Here is a 17,652-nt window from a genome sequence, read left to right as displayed (position 1 = left end):
TTGTTGATTTGTTGTTGAAATGCTTATTATAATAATTATTTGGCCTAAATAATTCATTTTTGTTCTTTCTTTTTTTTGTATTTTTTGTTTTGTTTGAATTTTACCCCTTTTTCTCCCCAATTTCGTGGTATCCAATTGTTTAGTAGCTACTATCTTGTCTCATCGCTACAACTCCCGTATGGGCTCGGGAGAGACGAAGGTTGAAAGTCATGTGTTCTCCGATGCACAACCCAACCAAGTCGCACTGCTTCTTAACACAGCGCGCATCCAACCCGGAAGCCAGCCGCACCAATGTGTCGGAGGAAACACCGTGCATCGGGCAACCTTGGTTAGCGTGCACTGCGCCCGGCCCACCACAGGAGTCGCTGGTGCGTGATGAGACAAGGATTTCCCTACCGGCCAAAACCAGCTTGCTATCAGACGAAAAAAATGAAATCGAGTTTATTAAGACATTTTGCAGCAGAATGTTAGGCTATCTGTCCGCCAATTGAAGATCTACAGAAGTTGGGTGATGCAACAGGACAACGACCCAAAACACGGAAGTAAAATCAACAACAGAATGGCTCCAACAGAAGAAAATACACCTTCTGGAGTGGCCCAGTAAGAGTCCTGACCTTCTGGAGGGGCCCAGTAAGAGTCCTGACCTTCTGGAGTGGCCCAGTCAGAGTCCTGACCTTCTGGAGGGGCCCAGTAAGAGTCCTGACCTTCTGGAGGGGCCCAGTAAGAGTCCTGACCTTCTGGAGGGGCCCAGTAAGAGTCCTGACCTTCTGGAGTGGCCCAGTCAGAGTCCTGACCTTCTGGAGGGGCCCAGTAAGAGTCCTGACCTTCTGGAGTGGCCCAGTAAGAGTCCTGACCTTCTGGAGGGGCCCAGTAAGAGTCCTGACCTTCTGGAGGGGCCCAGTAAGAGTCCTGACCTTCTGGAGGGGCCCAGTAAGAGTCCTGACCTCAACCCCATTGAGATGCTGTGGCATGACCTCAAGAGAGAAGTTTACACCAGACATCCTAAGAATATGGCTGAACTGAAATAGTTTTGTAAAGAGAAATGGTCCAAAATTCCTCCTGACCATTGTGCAGGTCTGATCTGCAACTACAGAAAACATATGGTTGAGGTTATTGCTGCCAAAGGAGGTTCAGCCAGTTATTAAAGCCAAGGGTTCACATACCTTTTCCACCCTGCACTGTGAATGTTTATATGGTGTGTTCAATAAAAACATGAAAATGTATAAATTGTTTGTATTAGTAGTTTAAGCAGACTGTGTTTGTCTATTGTGACCTAGATGAAGGTCAGATGAAATTTTATGACCAATTTATGCAGAAATCCATGTATTTCCAAATGGTTCACATACTTTTTCTTGCCACTGTATGCGTCTGTTGGTCACAGATGCCTTTAAAAACATGTCGGGCATGGATCAGAAAACCAATCAGTATCTGGTGTGACCTCCATTTGCCTCATGCAGCGCGACACATCTCCTTCGCATAGAGTTGATCAGGCTGTTGACTGCGGCCTGTGGATTGTTGTCCCACTCATCTTCAATGGCTGTGCGAAGTTGCTGGATATTGGCAGAAACTGGAACATGCTGTCATACACGTCAATCCAGAGCATCCCAAACATGCTTGATGGATGACATGTCAGGTGAGTATGCAGGCCATGGAATCATTTTCAGCTTCCAGGAATTTTGTACAGGTTCTTGTGACATGGATCCGTGCAATATCATGCTGGAACATGAGGTGATGGCGGCAGATGAAGGTGATGGCGGCTAGAGTTGCAAAGGATCGGAAACTTTCTGGGAATTTCCGGAAATGTTCCAGAAATTTTGCATGGGAAGTTAAGCCTTGGAATTTGGGGAATTTTGTTTAACTTCATCAAAAAAAAGTGAGCTTATAACAGTGTACCTTTTTTGTTGGATACACATAAGGCAATCTTAGGTCTTGTGGCACATTTTGGTTAAACTATCCCCAATACAATGGAATTGCAACCCTCTGTATGCACAGTGCAGTCTTCTATCTCATGTGCAGTGTACTCTTCCATCACACGTACAGCTGATTCCCAAGATCTTGCATACTAATGAGATGCTATTGAGCCCACACTACTACACTGTCTGAGCCAAGGACTACATGCTTTCTGGTAAGTTCTGATTACAATACTGGGTGGGGTGAATATATTTGTTATGACATACGTGATTATTTTGTTAATTAGTAAATAGTAGCCTACAGCAAAGTGTGTTGAAATCATTTCTAACTTGTTAACAATTTCTGTTGGTTAGTTTGTGCTACCATTTGGGGTTTTATCTTGCTTGAGCCTGCTAACTGAGGATTGTTAATGAACCTGTTTCCATACATGTTTCATTTAAAAAATGTATGTTACAAAGGAGTTGTTTAATCCAACTGATTAACTATTTATCTGTACATGGAATTGTATTTGTTTTTTTTGTGCATGTAACGGATGTGAAATGGCTAGCTTAGTTAGCGGTGTGCGCTAAATAGCGTTTCAATCGGTTCTGTCACTTGTTCTGAGACCTTGAAGTAGTAGTTCCCCTTGCTCTGCAAGGGCCGCGGCTTTTGTGGAGCGATGGGTAACGATGCTTCGTGGGTGACTGTTGTTGATGTGTGCAGAGAGTCCCTGGTTCGCGCCTGGGTATGGGCGAGGGGACGGACGTAAAGTCATACTGTTACATTGATGCTGTTGACCCGGATTACTGGTTGCTGCGGAAAAAGGAGGAAGGTCAAAAGGGGGGTGAGTGTAACGGATGTGAAACGGCTAGCTTAGTTAGCGGTGTGCGCTAAATAGCGTTTCAATCGGTTACGTCACTTGCTCTGAGACCTTGAAGTAGTAGTTCCCCTTGCTCTGCAAGGGCCGCGGCTTTTGTGGAGCGATGGGTAACGATGCTTCGTGGGTGACTGTTGTTGATGTGTGCAGAAGGTCCCTGGTTCGCGCCCGGGTATGGGCGAGGGGACGGACGTAAAGTTATTCTGTTACATACACATTTTGTTATAATTTTTAGAGGAAAATGCCATGGGCACCATCTGATGTGTTGAGACATGTCACTGCAGCTAATGTAGAAGAAAACACTGTGTACATTTGCAAATAATGTGGCAAATCATATGTGAAGAATGCAACAAAGATGCAGAATCATCTGGCCAAGTGCATAAAGTTCCCTCAGCGCTCACAACAAGCAACCTCTGTCAAAATTCCCTGTACTTCTATTCGAGGTGAAAATTATGAATCAGACACCTTATCGATAGCAACAGCTCATGGTCCTCCTGGAATCAGAAGTTTTTTTGACTCAATGGAGGAATGTAGTCAGAAAAATGCTGATGAATGTCTTGCTCGAGCTGTGTATGCAACTGGTTCACATCTGATGCTCACAGGCAATGTGTGAGCATGGAAGAGATTTCTGAATGTTCTTTGCCCAGCATGCACCCCTCCAACCAGACATGCTTTATCTACTAATTTGCTGGATGCAGAGTTCGAGTAAAGGTCAAGCAAATCATAGAGCATGCAGACTGTTTTGCAATCATCTCTGATGGGTGGTCGAATGTTCATGGGCAAGGAATAATTAACTACATCATCTCCACCCCTCAACCAGTTTTCTACAAGAGCACAGACACAAGGGACAACAGACACACCGGTCTCTACATTGCAGATGAGCTGAAGGCAGGCATCAAGGACCTTGGACCACAGAAGTTATTTGCACTGGTGACAGACAATGTTGTGAACATTAAGGCTGTTTGGTCTAAAATATAGGAGTCCTACCCTCACATCACACCCATTGGCAGTGCTGCTCATGCATTGAATATCCTCTTCAAGGACATCATGGCACTGAAAACAATGGATACACTCTACAAGAGAGCCAAGGAAATGGTTAGGTATGTGAAGGGTCATCAAGTTATAGCAGCAATCTACCTCACCAAGCAAAGTGAGAAGAAAAAGAGCACCACATTGACGCTGCCCAGCAACACCCGTTTGGGTGGTGTTGTTGTCATCATGTTTGACAGTCTCCTGGAGGGGAAGGAGTCTCTCAAAGAAATAGCCATATCACAGTCTGCCGATATGGACAGCCCCATCAAGAGGATCCTCCTGGTATTTTGGGAGAAAGTGGTAAGCAGCCTTAAACTCCTGAAACCTAGAGCAGTAGCCATTGCACGGACAGTGAAGATGAGACCTCAGAGTCTGATGTCCATATTACCATTTGTAAATATATCCAATGCAAAAAAACATCTAAATTTAAATGGTATTAATATTAATTTGCATATATTTAATTTAATTCACATATATTCCCACTGAAAGTTTCCACCTCTGAACCCTAATGGCTGCAGATGAGCTTTCCCTGAGGCGGCTGTGCAAACCCACAGATTCAACAGCTGTCAGGGTGGCTGGTCTCAGACGATCCTGCAAAAGATACTGGCGTGGTCTGCGGTTGTGAAGCCAGTTGGACGTACTGCCAAATTCTACCAAGGCGGCTTATGGTAGAGAACTGAACATTCAATTATCTGGCAACAGCTCTGGTGGACGCTCCTGCAGTCAGATTTCCAATTGCACGCACCCTAAAAACTTGAGACATCTGTGGCATTGTGTTATGTGACAAAACTGTACAGTGACCTTTTATCGTCCCCAGCACAAGGCACACCTGTGTAATGATTATAGTTGAATCAGCTTCTTGATGTGCCACATCTGTCAGGTGGATGGATTATTTTGGCAAAGGAGAAATGCTCACTAACAGGGATGTAAACAAACATTTTAGAGAAATAAGCTTTTTGTGCGTATGCAACATTTCTGGGATCTTTTATTTCAGCTCATGAAACATGGGACCAACACTTCAGACGTTGCTTTTATATTTTTGTTCAGTGTAATGTAATTTACCTTAGGGAAAGCTTATCTTCCCCTAGTCTTATTGACAAGTTGCCTACGCAGTGGCAATTTTAGTATGTACATCTAGGTGGGGCAAACTCCCCAAAAATGTTTTTATATGCATTCCAGCAAAGCCACTACACAACACTAAACAATACATTAACTGCACTATAACGGTGACAAACGGTGCCCACAAACTGTTAGGACCTACATAAAGCTGTCCTAAGCAACAACAAAAAAGAGACCATATTTGTATGCAGCTTTATTAACTCAATGATTTGTATTGTTTTTTTTTACATTGTTTGCAAACTGATGTGAGACACGTATTAATGCGAAAATAACATGCGAAACCGGCAACCCCACAAACAGTAACATTATTGTTATTAGGCCTACATTTGTAGCCTAAATTGTTGTCCACGCACGCATCGGTCTGGGCCACTCATCCTCCCTTGTCTGGAGCTTCTCTGTAAACTGGTCATCTCTGTATTCCTGTCGCAAGACCAACTGGTTGATGCTTATTTATAAAACCCTCTTAGGCCTCACTTCCACTATATGAGATACCTACAGCAGCCCTCATAATCCACATACAACACCCGTTCTGCCAGTCACATTCTGTCAAAGGTCCCCAAAACACACACATCCCCGGGTTGCTTCTCTTTTCAGTTCGCTACAGCTAGCGACTGGAACGAGTTGCAAGGAAACACTCAAACGGGACAGTTCTATCTCGATCGCTTCATTCAAATACTAAATTACAGTTGTGGCTGCTTCACGTGATATATTGTTGTCTCTACCTTCTTGCCCTTTGTGCTGTTGTCTGGGCCCAATAAAGTGTGTACCATATTTTGTGCTGCTACCGTGTTGTGCTGCTGCCATGTGGTTCTACCATGTTGTCATGTTGTGTTGCTACCTGTGCTTGTGTTGTCATGCGTTGCTGCCATGGTATGTTGTCGTCTTAGGTCTATCGTTATGTAGTGTTGTGGTGTCTGTCTTGTCCTATACTTTTATTTTGAATCCCAGCCCCCATCCCACAATGAGCAGGCCGTGATTGTAAATAAAAATGCGTTCTTAAAACGTTTGCCTAGTTAAATAAAGGTTTAAAAAAATACATTCAATTATCAGCCATGACCAAATGTAATTGTTCCCTTCAAACCATAACAATTTGGAGCATATGCCACCCGGTTTCCTGTCAATTGGCACATTTGTCATGTTAAATAATGGTGGTTATAACCTATCGTTTTTTGGGGCATGTTGTAATAATTGTGATAGGCTTACGTTTTGCCCGTACCGTGCCGCATGACTTTTACTACTGATATACAGCCAGGGATGTAATAGTGGTTATGCTTGTGTAATTGTGTGTGTGTATGTTGAGCGAACGCAATATCTCCTCTATACTCTATTTCATCCCTTACATATTTAACCGTGAATGATTTGGCCCGCCTGCTATCCGTAGTTGGACTCTTTTCATTTCTTCCTTCCCTCAGCTAGCTAGCTCGCTAATCAAACCCACAGCTGCAGAACGGAGGAAGACGGGAGGCTCGCTCACCAAATCTGACTGGATAGCCACAGTGCCGACAAGAATCAAAGGGACACCAGTAATGTTAGTACCGGAATCACCAATGGTTTTTATGACAACAGACGGTCAGACTCTGCTCTGGTAACCTTCGGCACATCGCGGAAGCATAATTCAACGGGAACGGCTTTGACACGTCGCTGACAACATGGCTGAGTTTCCCATCGATCAAAACAAACTGCCTGGAGTAAAAGAAGGTAACGTTTGCTGGCGAGCGTGATCTATTCAACGTTCATCTGTAGAACTAGCCTCGTGTTTAGACCTACTTGTGACCAGGTGGTTGTTTTCCACATTTCAGGTGTCAAGTGCGTGCATCTGTTTGTTTTGTTAGCCAGTTAATAACGTTACAGTACGTTTAGTACTGATGTTATGAGGGCATCAGTAATGTTACTGTTCGAATCCATGCGTGCCAGTGTAACTAGCTAACGTTCGTTATGTTTTATTTGCTATCTAGCCTGGTGCAGATTTTTTTTTTTTTGACTGTATCCGGGATTATTTATAAAGCTACTGTAGGTATCCCCCGTTGTTAGCGTGAGCTTTTAGCTGCCTGCCTGGCAGCCAGCCTAGCTAGCAGATTGTGACGCGGGCTAATGTGACGCTCCATTAGGGCAGGATAGGTACTGTTTGGCGTAGTATTTTCGACCAACCATATTAACTTGGCGATAGTGTCTTCATTCTCGATTTGGCCAAACACTTATCTTCTGAAATGCTTATGTCCAGTTGCAGGTGGTTCGTTTTTTGAATTTAGAAAATGTTCTGTTAATAAAATAGATTTTTTTTTAATCGAGATTTTCATCTCTCCATTAAGTAGCTAATACAACAATGCGCTCTCTTGTCTATTTCAAATATTCTCTCATTGATCTAGAGTAGACAGATGAGTGTCACCATTGACATGCAGCGTTTGGGGTGAACTCACCTTTGTCTTTTTTTTTCTTCTTCTATGGTCCGCAAACAAACGTTTAAGGTACATGCCGCCACCTACTGTGCTGCAGTGTGTGGTCAATCACGGTTACATTAGCTCTACATTGATATACACTCAGTGGCCAGTTTACACAAATGGTTTGCTCCTACAGATCGTAGGTGGCTGTGGCTTGCTATACAAAGCAGGCATCGAGGCATTCAGTTACTGTTCGATTGAACGTTCACGTGTGCAAAACGAGTGACTTAAGGAACTTTGAGCGTGGTATGATTGTCAGTGCCCGGTGCAGTAGTTTCAGTATCACAGAAATGGCTGGCCTCCTGGTATTTTCAGGCACAGGTGTCTACGGTTTACCGGGAATGGTGTAACAAACAAAAAACATCCAGTCCTGTGGGAGCGAAAACAGCTTGTTGATGAGAGAGGTCGATGGAGAGTGTCAAGAATCATGCAAGCTAACAGGTGGGGCACACAGGCAAATAACTCGCAGTGCAACAGTGGTGTGGAGAACAGCATCCTGGAACGCATAACTTGTTTGTCCTTGTCACCGATGGGTTGTTGCAGCAGACAACCACACGAGGTTCCACTCCTATCAGTTAAAAACAAGAAGAGGCTCCAGTGGGCACGCTGTCACCAACACTGAACAATTGAGGAGTGGGAAAAACATTGCCTGGTCTGACGAATTCCGGATTCCTGTTGCGTCATGCTAATGGAAAAGTCAGGAAGTGGAGTAAGCGGCTTGAGTCCATGGCCCCATCCTGCGTGGTGTCAACGTGTGGGGAATGTTTTCCTGGCACACGTTAGGTCCCTTGATACCTATTGAGCAATGTTTGAACGTTACAGCATATCTGTAGCTGTTCTGGACGCAAAGGGGGGTCCGACCCGGTACCAGATGGGTGTACCTAATAAACTGTGTGAATGTGAGCTCAAAGTATTTGGACAGTGACACATTATTGTTGTTGTTCTGACTCTGTACTCCAGCACTTTGGATTTGAAATGATACAAGGACTGTGAAGTTAAAGTGCAGACTCCGCTTTAATTTGAGGGTATTTTCATCCATATCGGGTGAACCGATTTTTAGGGGACCAAAAGTATTGGGACAAATTCACAAGTATAAACAAGTTAAGTATTTGTTCACATATTCCTAGCACTGCAATGACTACATTAAGCTTGTGACTGTACAAACTTGGTGGATGCATTTGCTGGTTGTGTTTTGTGCCCAGTAGAAATTAATGGTAAATAATATATCATTTGAGTCTAATAACAGAATGTTTCTAAAAATGTCTACATTAATGTGGTTGCTACCACGATAATTCTGAGTTAATTAATCATGAATAATGAGTGCGAAAGTTACAGACCCACAAATATCATACCACCAAGACATGCTAACCTCTCACCATTACAAAAGTTTATTCGCGTTCAGTCGCAAAAACCGCCAAGCGCTATAATGAAACTGGCTCTCATGAGGACTGCCACAGGAAAGGAAGACCCAGAGTTACCTCTGAAGCAAAGGATTAGTTCATTCGAGTTACCAGCATCAGAAATTGCAGGCCAAATAAATGCTTCACAGAGGTCAAGTAACAGACACATCTCAACAACTGTTCAGAGGAGACTGAGTGAATCAGGCCTTCATGGTAGAAATGCTGCAAAGAAACCACTACTAAAGAACACCAATAAGAAGAGAGTTGCTTGGGCCAAGAATTCTACAGCGATTCTCCATCCCATCTGGGTTGCGCTTAGTGGGACTATAATTTGTTTTTCAACAGGACAATGACCCAACACACCTTCAGGCTGTGTAAGGGCTATTTGACCAAGGAGAGTAGAGTGCTGCATCAGATGACCTGGCCTCCACAATCACCTGACCTCACCCCAATTGAGATGATTTGGAATGAGTTGGACCACAGAGCGAAGGAAAAGCAGCGAACAAGTGTTCAGCATGTGTGGGAACTCCAAGACTGTTGGAAAAGCATTCCAGGTGAAGCTGGTTGAGAGAATGCCAAGAGTGCGTAAAGGGTAGCTACTTTGGAAAAATCTCAAATATTTTGATTTGTTTAACGCTTTTTGGTTACTACGTGGTCCTTCTGTAGCTCAGTTGGTAGAGCATGGCGCTTTTAGTGGGTTCAATCCCCGGGACCACCCATACGTAGAATGTATGCACACATGACTGTAAGTCGCTTTGGATAAAAGCGTCTGCTAAATGGCATATATTATTATTTATTATTACATGATTCCATAGGTGTTATTTCATAGTTTTGATGTCTTCACTATTATTCTACAATGTAGAAACATTTTTTAAAAATAAAGAAAAACCCTTGAATGAGTAGGTGTGTCCAAACTTGACTGGTACTGTGTATATATACCTAAATCCCACCTGTCTCAGTCATTAAGAATATTTGAAATAAAGATGGACAAGTCTAAATGGATTCCTTGGGACCTCCCAACTCTGCCATCACCCCTGTTGAAGTTGACATTTAAAACGGTTAAGGATTATGGTTGAGCGTTAGGGCAGTGTTATTCAAACTTTTTCAGCGAGGGCCCCATTTTGTTTTCTACCAGAATGTCTGTTTGACGCCCATGTTTATATAATTTTTTTTAACTATGAAAAGAAGCCAATAAATACTTTTTTCAAAATAGTATAAAAAGGTATCATGTTGTATGTTGTCTCATACAATCTGTTCTCTTAATTTTTTTGTTCCCCGCAACCCTTCGAGATCATGACCCCGACTTTGAATAGCACTGGGTTAGGTTTTAGGGTAGGGACGGCCGAAGGATCCCAGGGTTAACACTAGCCTAGACAAGATGGCAGCATACACAGTGTTGAATTACTTCATGGAGAAAACATCTCATTTATTTTAATAGTGCTATGTGGACAGAAATATTCCATGTCTGTGTGCAAAACAATCCCAATGTTTCCTCAAAATGGCCTAAATGTTATTCAGAAATGGAGTGGTGGAGAAATCTGAAAGCACTACCTCTTCCCTAAAACAATAGTACGTTACAGCTGCTGTGTGGCCACTGGACAGATCCCAGGTTGGATATCTCATGCACGTTTCCTGTTCCTCTGCATGTTTTCAATCTGATCGGAATGGAGAAGTGTAACGAACTCTTCCTGCGTGTGCGAAACAGCTGCTCCAATCCAACTCCATGGAATATTTGAGATGCTGGTCTAGAAAAGTGCATGATGGGAGAACGTGCCTTTCCACTGCTCTGCGGCTGTCTCCATAGCACCATCCACGTGATTCATTATGGTCATCGGAGATGGTTCCATCCCTCCCCCAACCCCCATTGGTTAATCTCTCGGTTTATAGATGACAAGGATTCATATTCACAGGGGGAAAAATAACTTATTTACACCCTCTGTTAGGTCTCGTTTTGAAAGAAACTGTGTGGGCTAAGTGCTGCTAGACGTGCAACTTCTGCACATTTCGGTGTAGAAAACATCTGAACTTGTGATCTGGTGATAAAATTAGGCTAGACGTCAGCCACCCACTGCCAGTAGCAGATGGGAACATGGTTAATTACACATTTATAATCACAGCTTACTTGTATCCTCTAACATAGTCACAGTGCAGGGAGAAAAGATGTCCACCACAGATAAACAGAAGGGGCTTAAGTACAGTTTACCCGGCTTATGAAACACATGCGAATGTTCCTCAGCAAACATTTGCTGTGCTTCACCCTGAGAATGTTCGAGATCAAAACAGACCCTACGGTAGCAGGGCTCTGCACAGGTCTATTGGACGCATGGAGTTAAAATGTAAAAAGAATCATCATTTGCTTGCTGAACGTCGACTGATTTGAGATGGCTGGTGCATACAGTTGTATGAAACGGATTTAGAACGTTCCATGCAGTTGATTGGCTGTTCAGTAGGGCCTAATGCCAATTATGGTTTGTTTGCTAGGACAGACTTTTCGGGATTAGGGTTAGTCTACGTAATCTGTCTGATTTCCACCTCCCCCTCAATGATTTTAAAATAATGACGGTAATCATATGAATATCCATATCAGCATTACTGATAACACTAGCGACCGTCAGTCAAATTCTTGTTCAAGTCCTGCACAAGGGAAAACAGGCTACAGTGCATGTCTTCCAAAGACACCCACCTGTCGGACATTTAGGATGTGTCTCAAATGGGACCCTATTCCCTACATCGGGGTTCCCCAACTGGCCCGTGTGCATAATTTTTTATTTGTCGCCGCCCTTAAATGTTATGTTGGACATAACTTAAACACCAGAAAATCAGCTCCAAGTAATTTTAATAGGGCTGTGATGATATTTGAATAACGTGTAACAGACGGTTATGGATGAAGACCATCGTGAAAATGTAAAATAGCCGTCAAAACCATTAATATATAATTTATTTTATCCTAAAATGAATGTAGACCTTTTCACGTAGATAAACTTGACCTAATAACAGGAGTGTTTACTAATGATTTATAAGCAATTTTGCTAGAGGAGTCTTAATTTAAAAAAATAACATTTCTACATTTCCTTCTTGCCAACTGTCCTTTGATGCTGAAGCAGATAATCCGCCAGATTCCCAGGGGTGTTGGCGTGCTATAGGCTATGAGCACTATAGGCATGTCGGAGCGAAAACCAAGCCGTGAGGGTTGAAGGAATTGTTCGTAGAGCTCCGAGACAGGATTTTGTCGAGGCACTGATCTGGGGAAGGGTACTTAAAAATGTCTGCAGCATTGGAGGTCCCTGAGAACACAGTGGCCTCTTCATTCTTAAATGGACTAAGTTTGGAAACACCATGACTCTTCCTAGAGCCAAACTGAGCAATTGGTGGAGAAGGGCCTTGGTCAGGGAGGTGACCAAGAACCCTATGGTCACTTTGACAGAGCTCCAGAGTTCCTCTGTGGAGATGGGAGAACCTTCCAGAAGGACAACCATCTCTGCAGCACTCCACCAATTAGGCGTTCAATGGTAGTGGCTAGACGGAAGCCACTCCTCAGTAAAAAGGCACATGACAGCCCGCTTGGAGTTTGCCAAAAGGCACCTAAAGGACTCTCAGACCATGAGAAACAAGATTCTCTGGTCTAATGAAACCAAGATTGAACTCGTTGGCCTGAATGCCAAGCGTCACATCTGGAGGAAACCTGGCACCATCCCTACAGTGAAGCGTGGTGGCAGCATCTTGCTGAGGGGATGTTTTTCAGTGTCAGCGACTGGGATACTCATCAGGATCGAGGGAAAGCTGAACGGAGCAAAGTACAGAGATCCTTGATTAGTGCTCAGGGCCTTGGACGAAGGTTCACCATCCAACAGGACAACGACCCTAAGCACACAGCCAAGACAACGCAGGAGTGGCTTTGGGACAAGTCTCAGAATGTCCTTGTGGTCCAGCCAGAGCCCGGACTTGAACCCGATCGAACATCTCTGGAGAGACCTGAAAATAGCTGTGCAGCGACGCTCCCAATCCAACCTGACAGAGCTTGAGACTATCTGCAGAGAAGAATGGGAGAAACACCCCAAATACAGGTGTGCCAAGCTTGTCGCGTCATACCCAAGAAGACTTGGCGCTGCCAAAGGTGCTTCACCAAAGTACTGAATCATTATGTAAAAGTGATATTAGTAAATTGGCAAACATTTCTAAACTATTTGTGCTTTGTCATTATGGGCTATTGTGTGTAGATTGAGGGGTTATTTTTTTCTTCATCAATTTTAGAATAAGGCAGAAATGTAACAATGTGGTAAAAGTCAAGGAGTCAGAATACTTTCCGAAGGCACTGTATGTTTGGGTCAATTTGAAGTCTACAAATTATTTTAGTATGTTCCAGTCCCCTGACCATCCGCTCAAGACAAAAATCGTCCTGCAGCTGAATCTAGTTGTCTTCCTACATAGTGTACTACTTTTGACCAGAGCCCCATGGGCCCCGTTTAAAAATAATAATATATAAGTAGTGCACTAATATAGGGAGTACGGTGCAAATCAGGACGCAGCCCTAGATTTCCTCCATTAGTTCCACTCTCTCTTTTCTACCCCTGTGATTCTTCTTGTTCTCCATCTGATGTGCCTTAAACTGTGGCACTTTGCTGTTTCACAACTGCTTTGCCTCAGTCTGACGGTCTGAATGGTTTTTGTTAGCCTTCCGCTGACTATTTGTTTGGAAGCTGCTGCTTCCCTCTTCCCCATAAGCTCATTTTAAACTGTTTGCATGTCCTCAGCAAAAACGGCTGAATGTGTGCCAGATACTGCCAATAACAAGAGCAATGCTATTCGGATTGAGTGACATGTAGGAAGGTTCAGCATAAGACACTTTTGACTTTGCCATGCTGCTGTGCATTGGATGTGAGCCTATTAGTGTCTCGCTACTGTGACTTTCATGTTCTTAGAATATTTGATAAGTTGTTACTGGTTTTCCTGTGTGTTCTGTATTTTGATGTATTGTAAAAATAAAAATTTAAAAAAATATTTTTTAAATACTTTGATTTACCACAGCAAGCTTAGGCTATACGGCTCAGAAAAGGGATGCGCGGAGCCTAATTCAAAATGAGCTACGCTGTTGACTCGAACCAAAATCTTGGTGCCGCCGCTTGCTCAACCACAATTCTACTTCATGCTGTTCTCTTTATTTATATTTATTTATTATTTATTATATATTTATATCTTTCAGGGGCCCTGCTTGAGACAGAATAAAATAAAAGCTAAACTAGACTATCTTATTTTTTTTTGCCCTTATCTGGCAGATAACGCTTGTAGTGCAGCAATCATCCTTTTTGGCCACAAAGCAGACAAGGACTTCCTCTCTGTCGGCATTGTGTGATCATTCCAATGGCCTTGCCACTGCTCCATTTCATGCTGTAGTTTAGTCACAATAGCCTCCATCTGATTAGCTTAAGGTTAAACTGAAGGAGCTTGTTTAGTCTTGCGTGCTCTGTTCAAGTTTCCTGCCCTTGATTGGGGCGACTGTTCAGTGTTTTCTGTAGTAGAACATCATGTGTAGGCGGGCACAATGTCTCAAATGTTCTGTGTCATAGAACACCACCAAAAACTGTTTTTCAAAAGGCCCTTTGGTGCGTTTTTCTGTAAGTCCTTCAGCTGTATCGCAAAACAAGAGAGAACTTTTGTTGCAGCAGGAATGTGTTGTCTATTTTCACTAAAAGTACATTTTTAAAGTTTACCGATTTAAAAATAATAATTTAAAAAAATTTTTTTTTTTTTTTAAAATAAACCTTCAGAAGAGCTCCCTTAACCTTGTGTTCCTGTCTCTCTGTCTACAGTGTGTCGAGACTTTGCTGTGCTGGAGGACCACTGCCTGGCCCATAATCTCCAGGAGCAGGAAAGTAAGTACACTACCACTACACTTCAGGTTGACCTGGACATCCGCTTCTCCCGCCAATCCCTTATGGTTTCAGCTTGTCCTGGCTGTTCCCAAAGCAGAGCTCTCAGTGCAACAGAGAACAGACCCCTATTTTCAAATGTGTCAAGTAAAGCTAAATGGCATATATTATTAAAGGCCCAGCTTTGGGCTGGGATCTGGGCTGGGCATTATTTGACTTTTAAGTCTGGATGCAGACAGTCGGCTTCATGTACATCATTTACGTCAAAGCCATTTACAATATATTGTCCATAATAGCCGCAACTATTTCATGCAAACTGCTCCTCCGGTCTAGAAAAAGCACTTTGAGCATCCTTTGCAGCATATTTTATATGAAGTATTCCAAGCTCCCATTTTTGTCTTCTTTACGAGAATACAGACTATCGAACATTTTTTCAAAATATTTCGAATTTAGAGAGGTCTAATGAATCCACAAGTTTTCCCTCTGAAAATCTGTCACGTCTGACAGCGTAAAGCGCAGCGTCAGTGGAAGCAAGGCAGTAAGCAGCCATAAAACACAAGCCTAGCCACAGTGTGCTTCACCCAGCAGGCTTGGCACTGCAGGACTCCTGCTAGGCTGCAACCACAACAATAGCACTTTGGGGCTTTGGTGTGTGTTAGTGGGCTTGATGTTTGCACACTGTGTCTGGATCACATTAATGCCCATCTACTGTAGGACAACAACACAGTCTAGTCTGGGTGGACGATGTCATCGGGGGGGGGCGTCTCATCCGCTTCAATCGCTCAGATGCGGGCAGTGCAGGAGCATCATGGCAAAAACTGAAAGACTGGCCAATAGTTTCTACCCTCAGAACATTGGGCTACCTTCTCCCCCTGCTACTCCCCCTATGGACATTCCCCCAACACGGACGCCCCCCAAAAACACACTCACCGTCAACTTGCCCCCACACAAATGACAATCACTATTGTAGTTGTTAATTTGTATATATATTTTTTACTTCACTCAATGATCATGCTGATGTTCCCCCTATGGTCATTCCAGCCCTGCAACATTCTTGACTCTACCACAAGGAAATGTTTTATTTATTTGTTTTTATTCATCACGGCCACAGTTGTTGTTATGTACAGTTCATTTGGAAAGTATTCAGACCCCTTGACTTTTTCCCACATTTTGTTACATTACAGCCTTATTCTAAAATGGTTTATTTTCCTCATACATCTACATACACTACCCTATAATGACAAAGCAAAAACCGGTTTTTAGAAATTTGTGCAAATGTATACAAATATAAAACAGAAATATTACGTTTACATAAGTATTCAGACCCTTTACTCAGTACTTTGTTGAAGCACCTTCGGCAGCGATTACAGCCTCGAGTCTTCTTGGGTATGACGCTACAAGCTTGGAACACCTGTATTTGGGGAGTTTCTCCCATTCCTCTCTTCAGATCCTCTCAAGCTCTGTCAGGTTGGATGGGGAGCGTCGCTGCACAACTATTTTCAGGTTTCTCCAGAGATATTAGATTGGGTTCAAGTCTGGGCTCTGGCTGGGCCACTCGAGGACATTCAGAGACTTGTCCCAAAGCCACTCCTGACTGTGTGCTCAGGGTCGTTGTCCTGTTGAAAGGTGAACCTTCGCCCCAGTCTGAGGTCCTGCATTCTCTGGAGCAGGTTTTCATCAAGGATCTCTCTGTACTTTCCTCTGTTCATCTTTGCCTCAATCCTGACTAGTCTCCCAGTCCCTGCATCTGAAAAACATCCCCACAGCATGATGCTGTCACCACCATGCTTCACCGTAGGGATGGTTTGCCAGGTTTTTTCCAGACGTGACACTTGGCAATCAGGCCAAATAGTTCAATCTTGGTTTCATCAGACCAGAGAATCTTGTTTCTCATGGTCTGAGAGACTTTAGGTGCCTTTTGGAAAACTCCAAACAGGCTGTCATGTGCCCTTTACTGAGGAATGGTTTCCGTCTGGCCACAACTATAAAGGTCCTGTAAGGTGGAGTGCTGCAGAGATGGTTGTCCTTCTGGAAGGTTCTCCCATCTCCACAGAGGAACTCTGTAGCCATGTCAGCGTGACCATCGGGTTCTTGGTCACATCCCTGACCAAGGCCCTTCTCCCCTAATTGCTCAGTTTGGCAGAGCGGCCAGCTCTAGGAAGAGTCTTGGTGGTTCCAACCAAACTTCTTCCATTTAAGAATGATGGAGGCCACTGTGTTCTTGGGGACCTTCAATGCTGCAGACATTTTTTGGTACCCTTCCCCCAGATCTGTTCCGACACAATCCTGTTTCGGAGCTCTACGGACAGTTCCTTCGACCTCATTGCTTGGTTTCTGCTCTGACATGCACTGTCAAACTGTGGGACCTTGTATAGACAGGTGTGCTTTTCCAAATCATGTCCAATCAAATTAAATTACCACAGGTGGACTCCAATCAAGCTGTAGAAAGTTCAAGGATGATCAATGGAAGCAGGATGCACCTGAACTCAATTTCGAAGCTCATAGCAAAGGGTCTGAATACTTATGTAAATAAAATTATTTAAATTTGTAAAAAATTGCGAACATTTCTAAAAACCTTTTTCACTTTGTCATTACGGGGTATTGTGTGTAGATTGAGGGGGGGGGGCAATTTTAATCCAATTTAGAGTAAGGCTGTAATGTAACAAAATGTAGAAAAAGTCTAGGGGTCGGAATACTTTCTGAATGCACTGTATATAGTGCTATTCTATATTGTTTTTATTACCATTTTCATTATATTTCACTTGCACTGCATGTTGTTGAAGCCTAAGATTTTCACTGTTCCCTGCAATCACACCTGCAAACCCTGTACATGTGACTATTAAACTGAATCTCATAGGACTCTTCAACTTGTCCTGAGAAACCAAATTCTTGCCTGCGTGTTTGATTTTTAGATGAATGTGTCATCTTTGACATTTCAGTTTTTTTATGTCTACCCTTGGGTGTGTACTTGGCTGTGTGTGTCTAATCATAATTAGGCTGTGAATGTGTATCGTTCATTTTTCAGTGTC

General features: G+C 43.2%; 1 protein-coding gene across 2 annotated transcripts in view; it reads left to right on the top strand.

The window, feature by feature from the left end:
- The first annotated feature begins 6,283 nt into the window (after nt 1–6,283).
- The window catches only part of LOC123997417 (coiled-coil domain-containing protein 50-like), a 36,889-nt gene continuing 25,520 nt past the window's right edge, over nt 6,284–17,652 (top strand). The window contains exons 1-2 of one of the 2 annotated variants that reach the window (XM_046301611.1): nt 6,284–6,616; nt 14,564–14,626. In XM_046301611.1, coding sequence (XP_046157567.1) covers nt 6,568–6,616; nt 14,564–14,626 — 112 coding nt within the window. In that variant the 5' untranslated portion in view covers nt 6,284–6,567. The remainder of the gene's footprint in view (nt 6,617–14,563; nt 14,627–17,652) is intronic. The other variant, XM_046301612.1, reaches the window with a different exon arrangement.

The sequence above is a fragment of the Oncorhynchus gorbuscha genome, linkage group LG15, assembly GCF_021184085.1.
Source record: "Oncorhynchus gorbuscha isolate QuinsamMale2020 ecotype Even-year linkage group LG15, OgorEven_v1.0, whole genome shotgun sequence".
Classification (NCBI taxonomy): Eukaryota; Metazoa; Chordata; class Actinopteri; order Salmoniformes; family Salmonidae; genus Oncorhynchus; species Oncorhynchus gorbuscha.
Note: the sequence above shows the minus strand (reverse complement) of the source record. Positions and strands in the feature narration are given on the sequence as shown.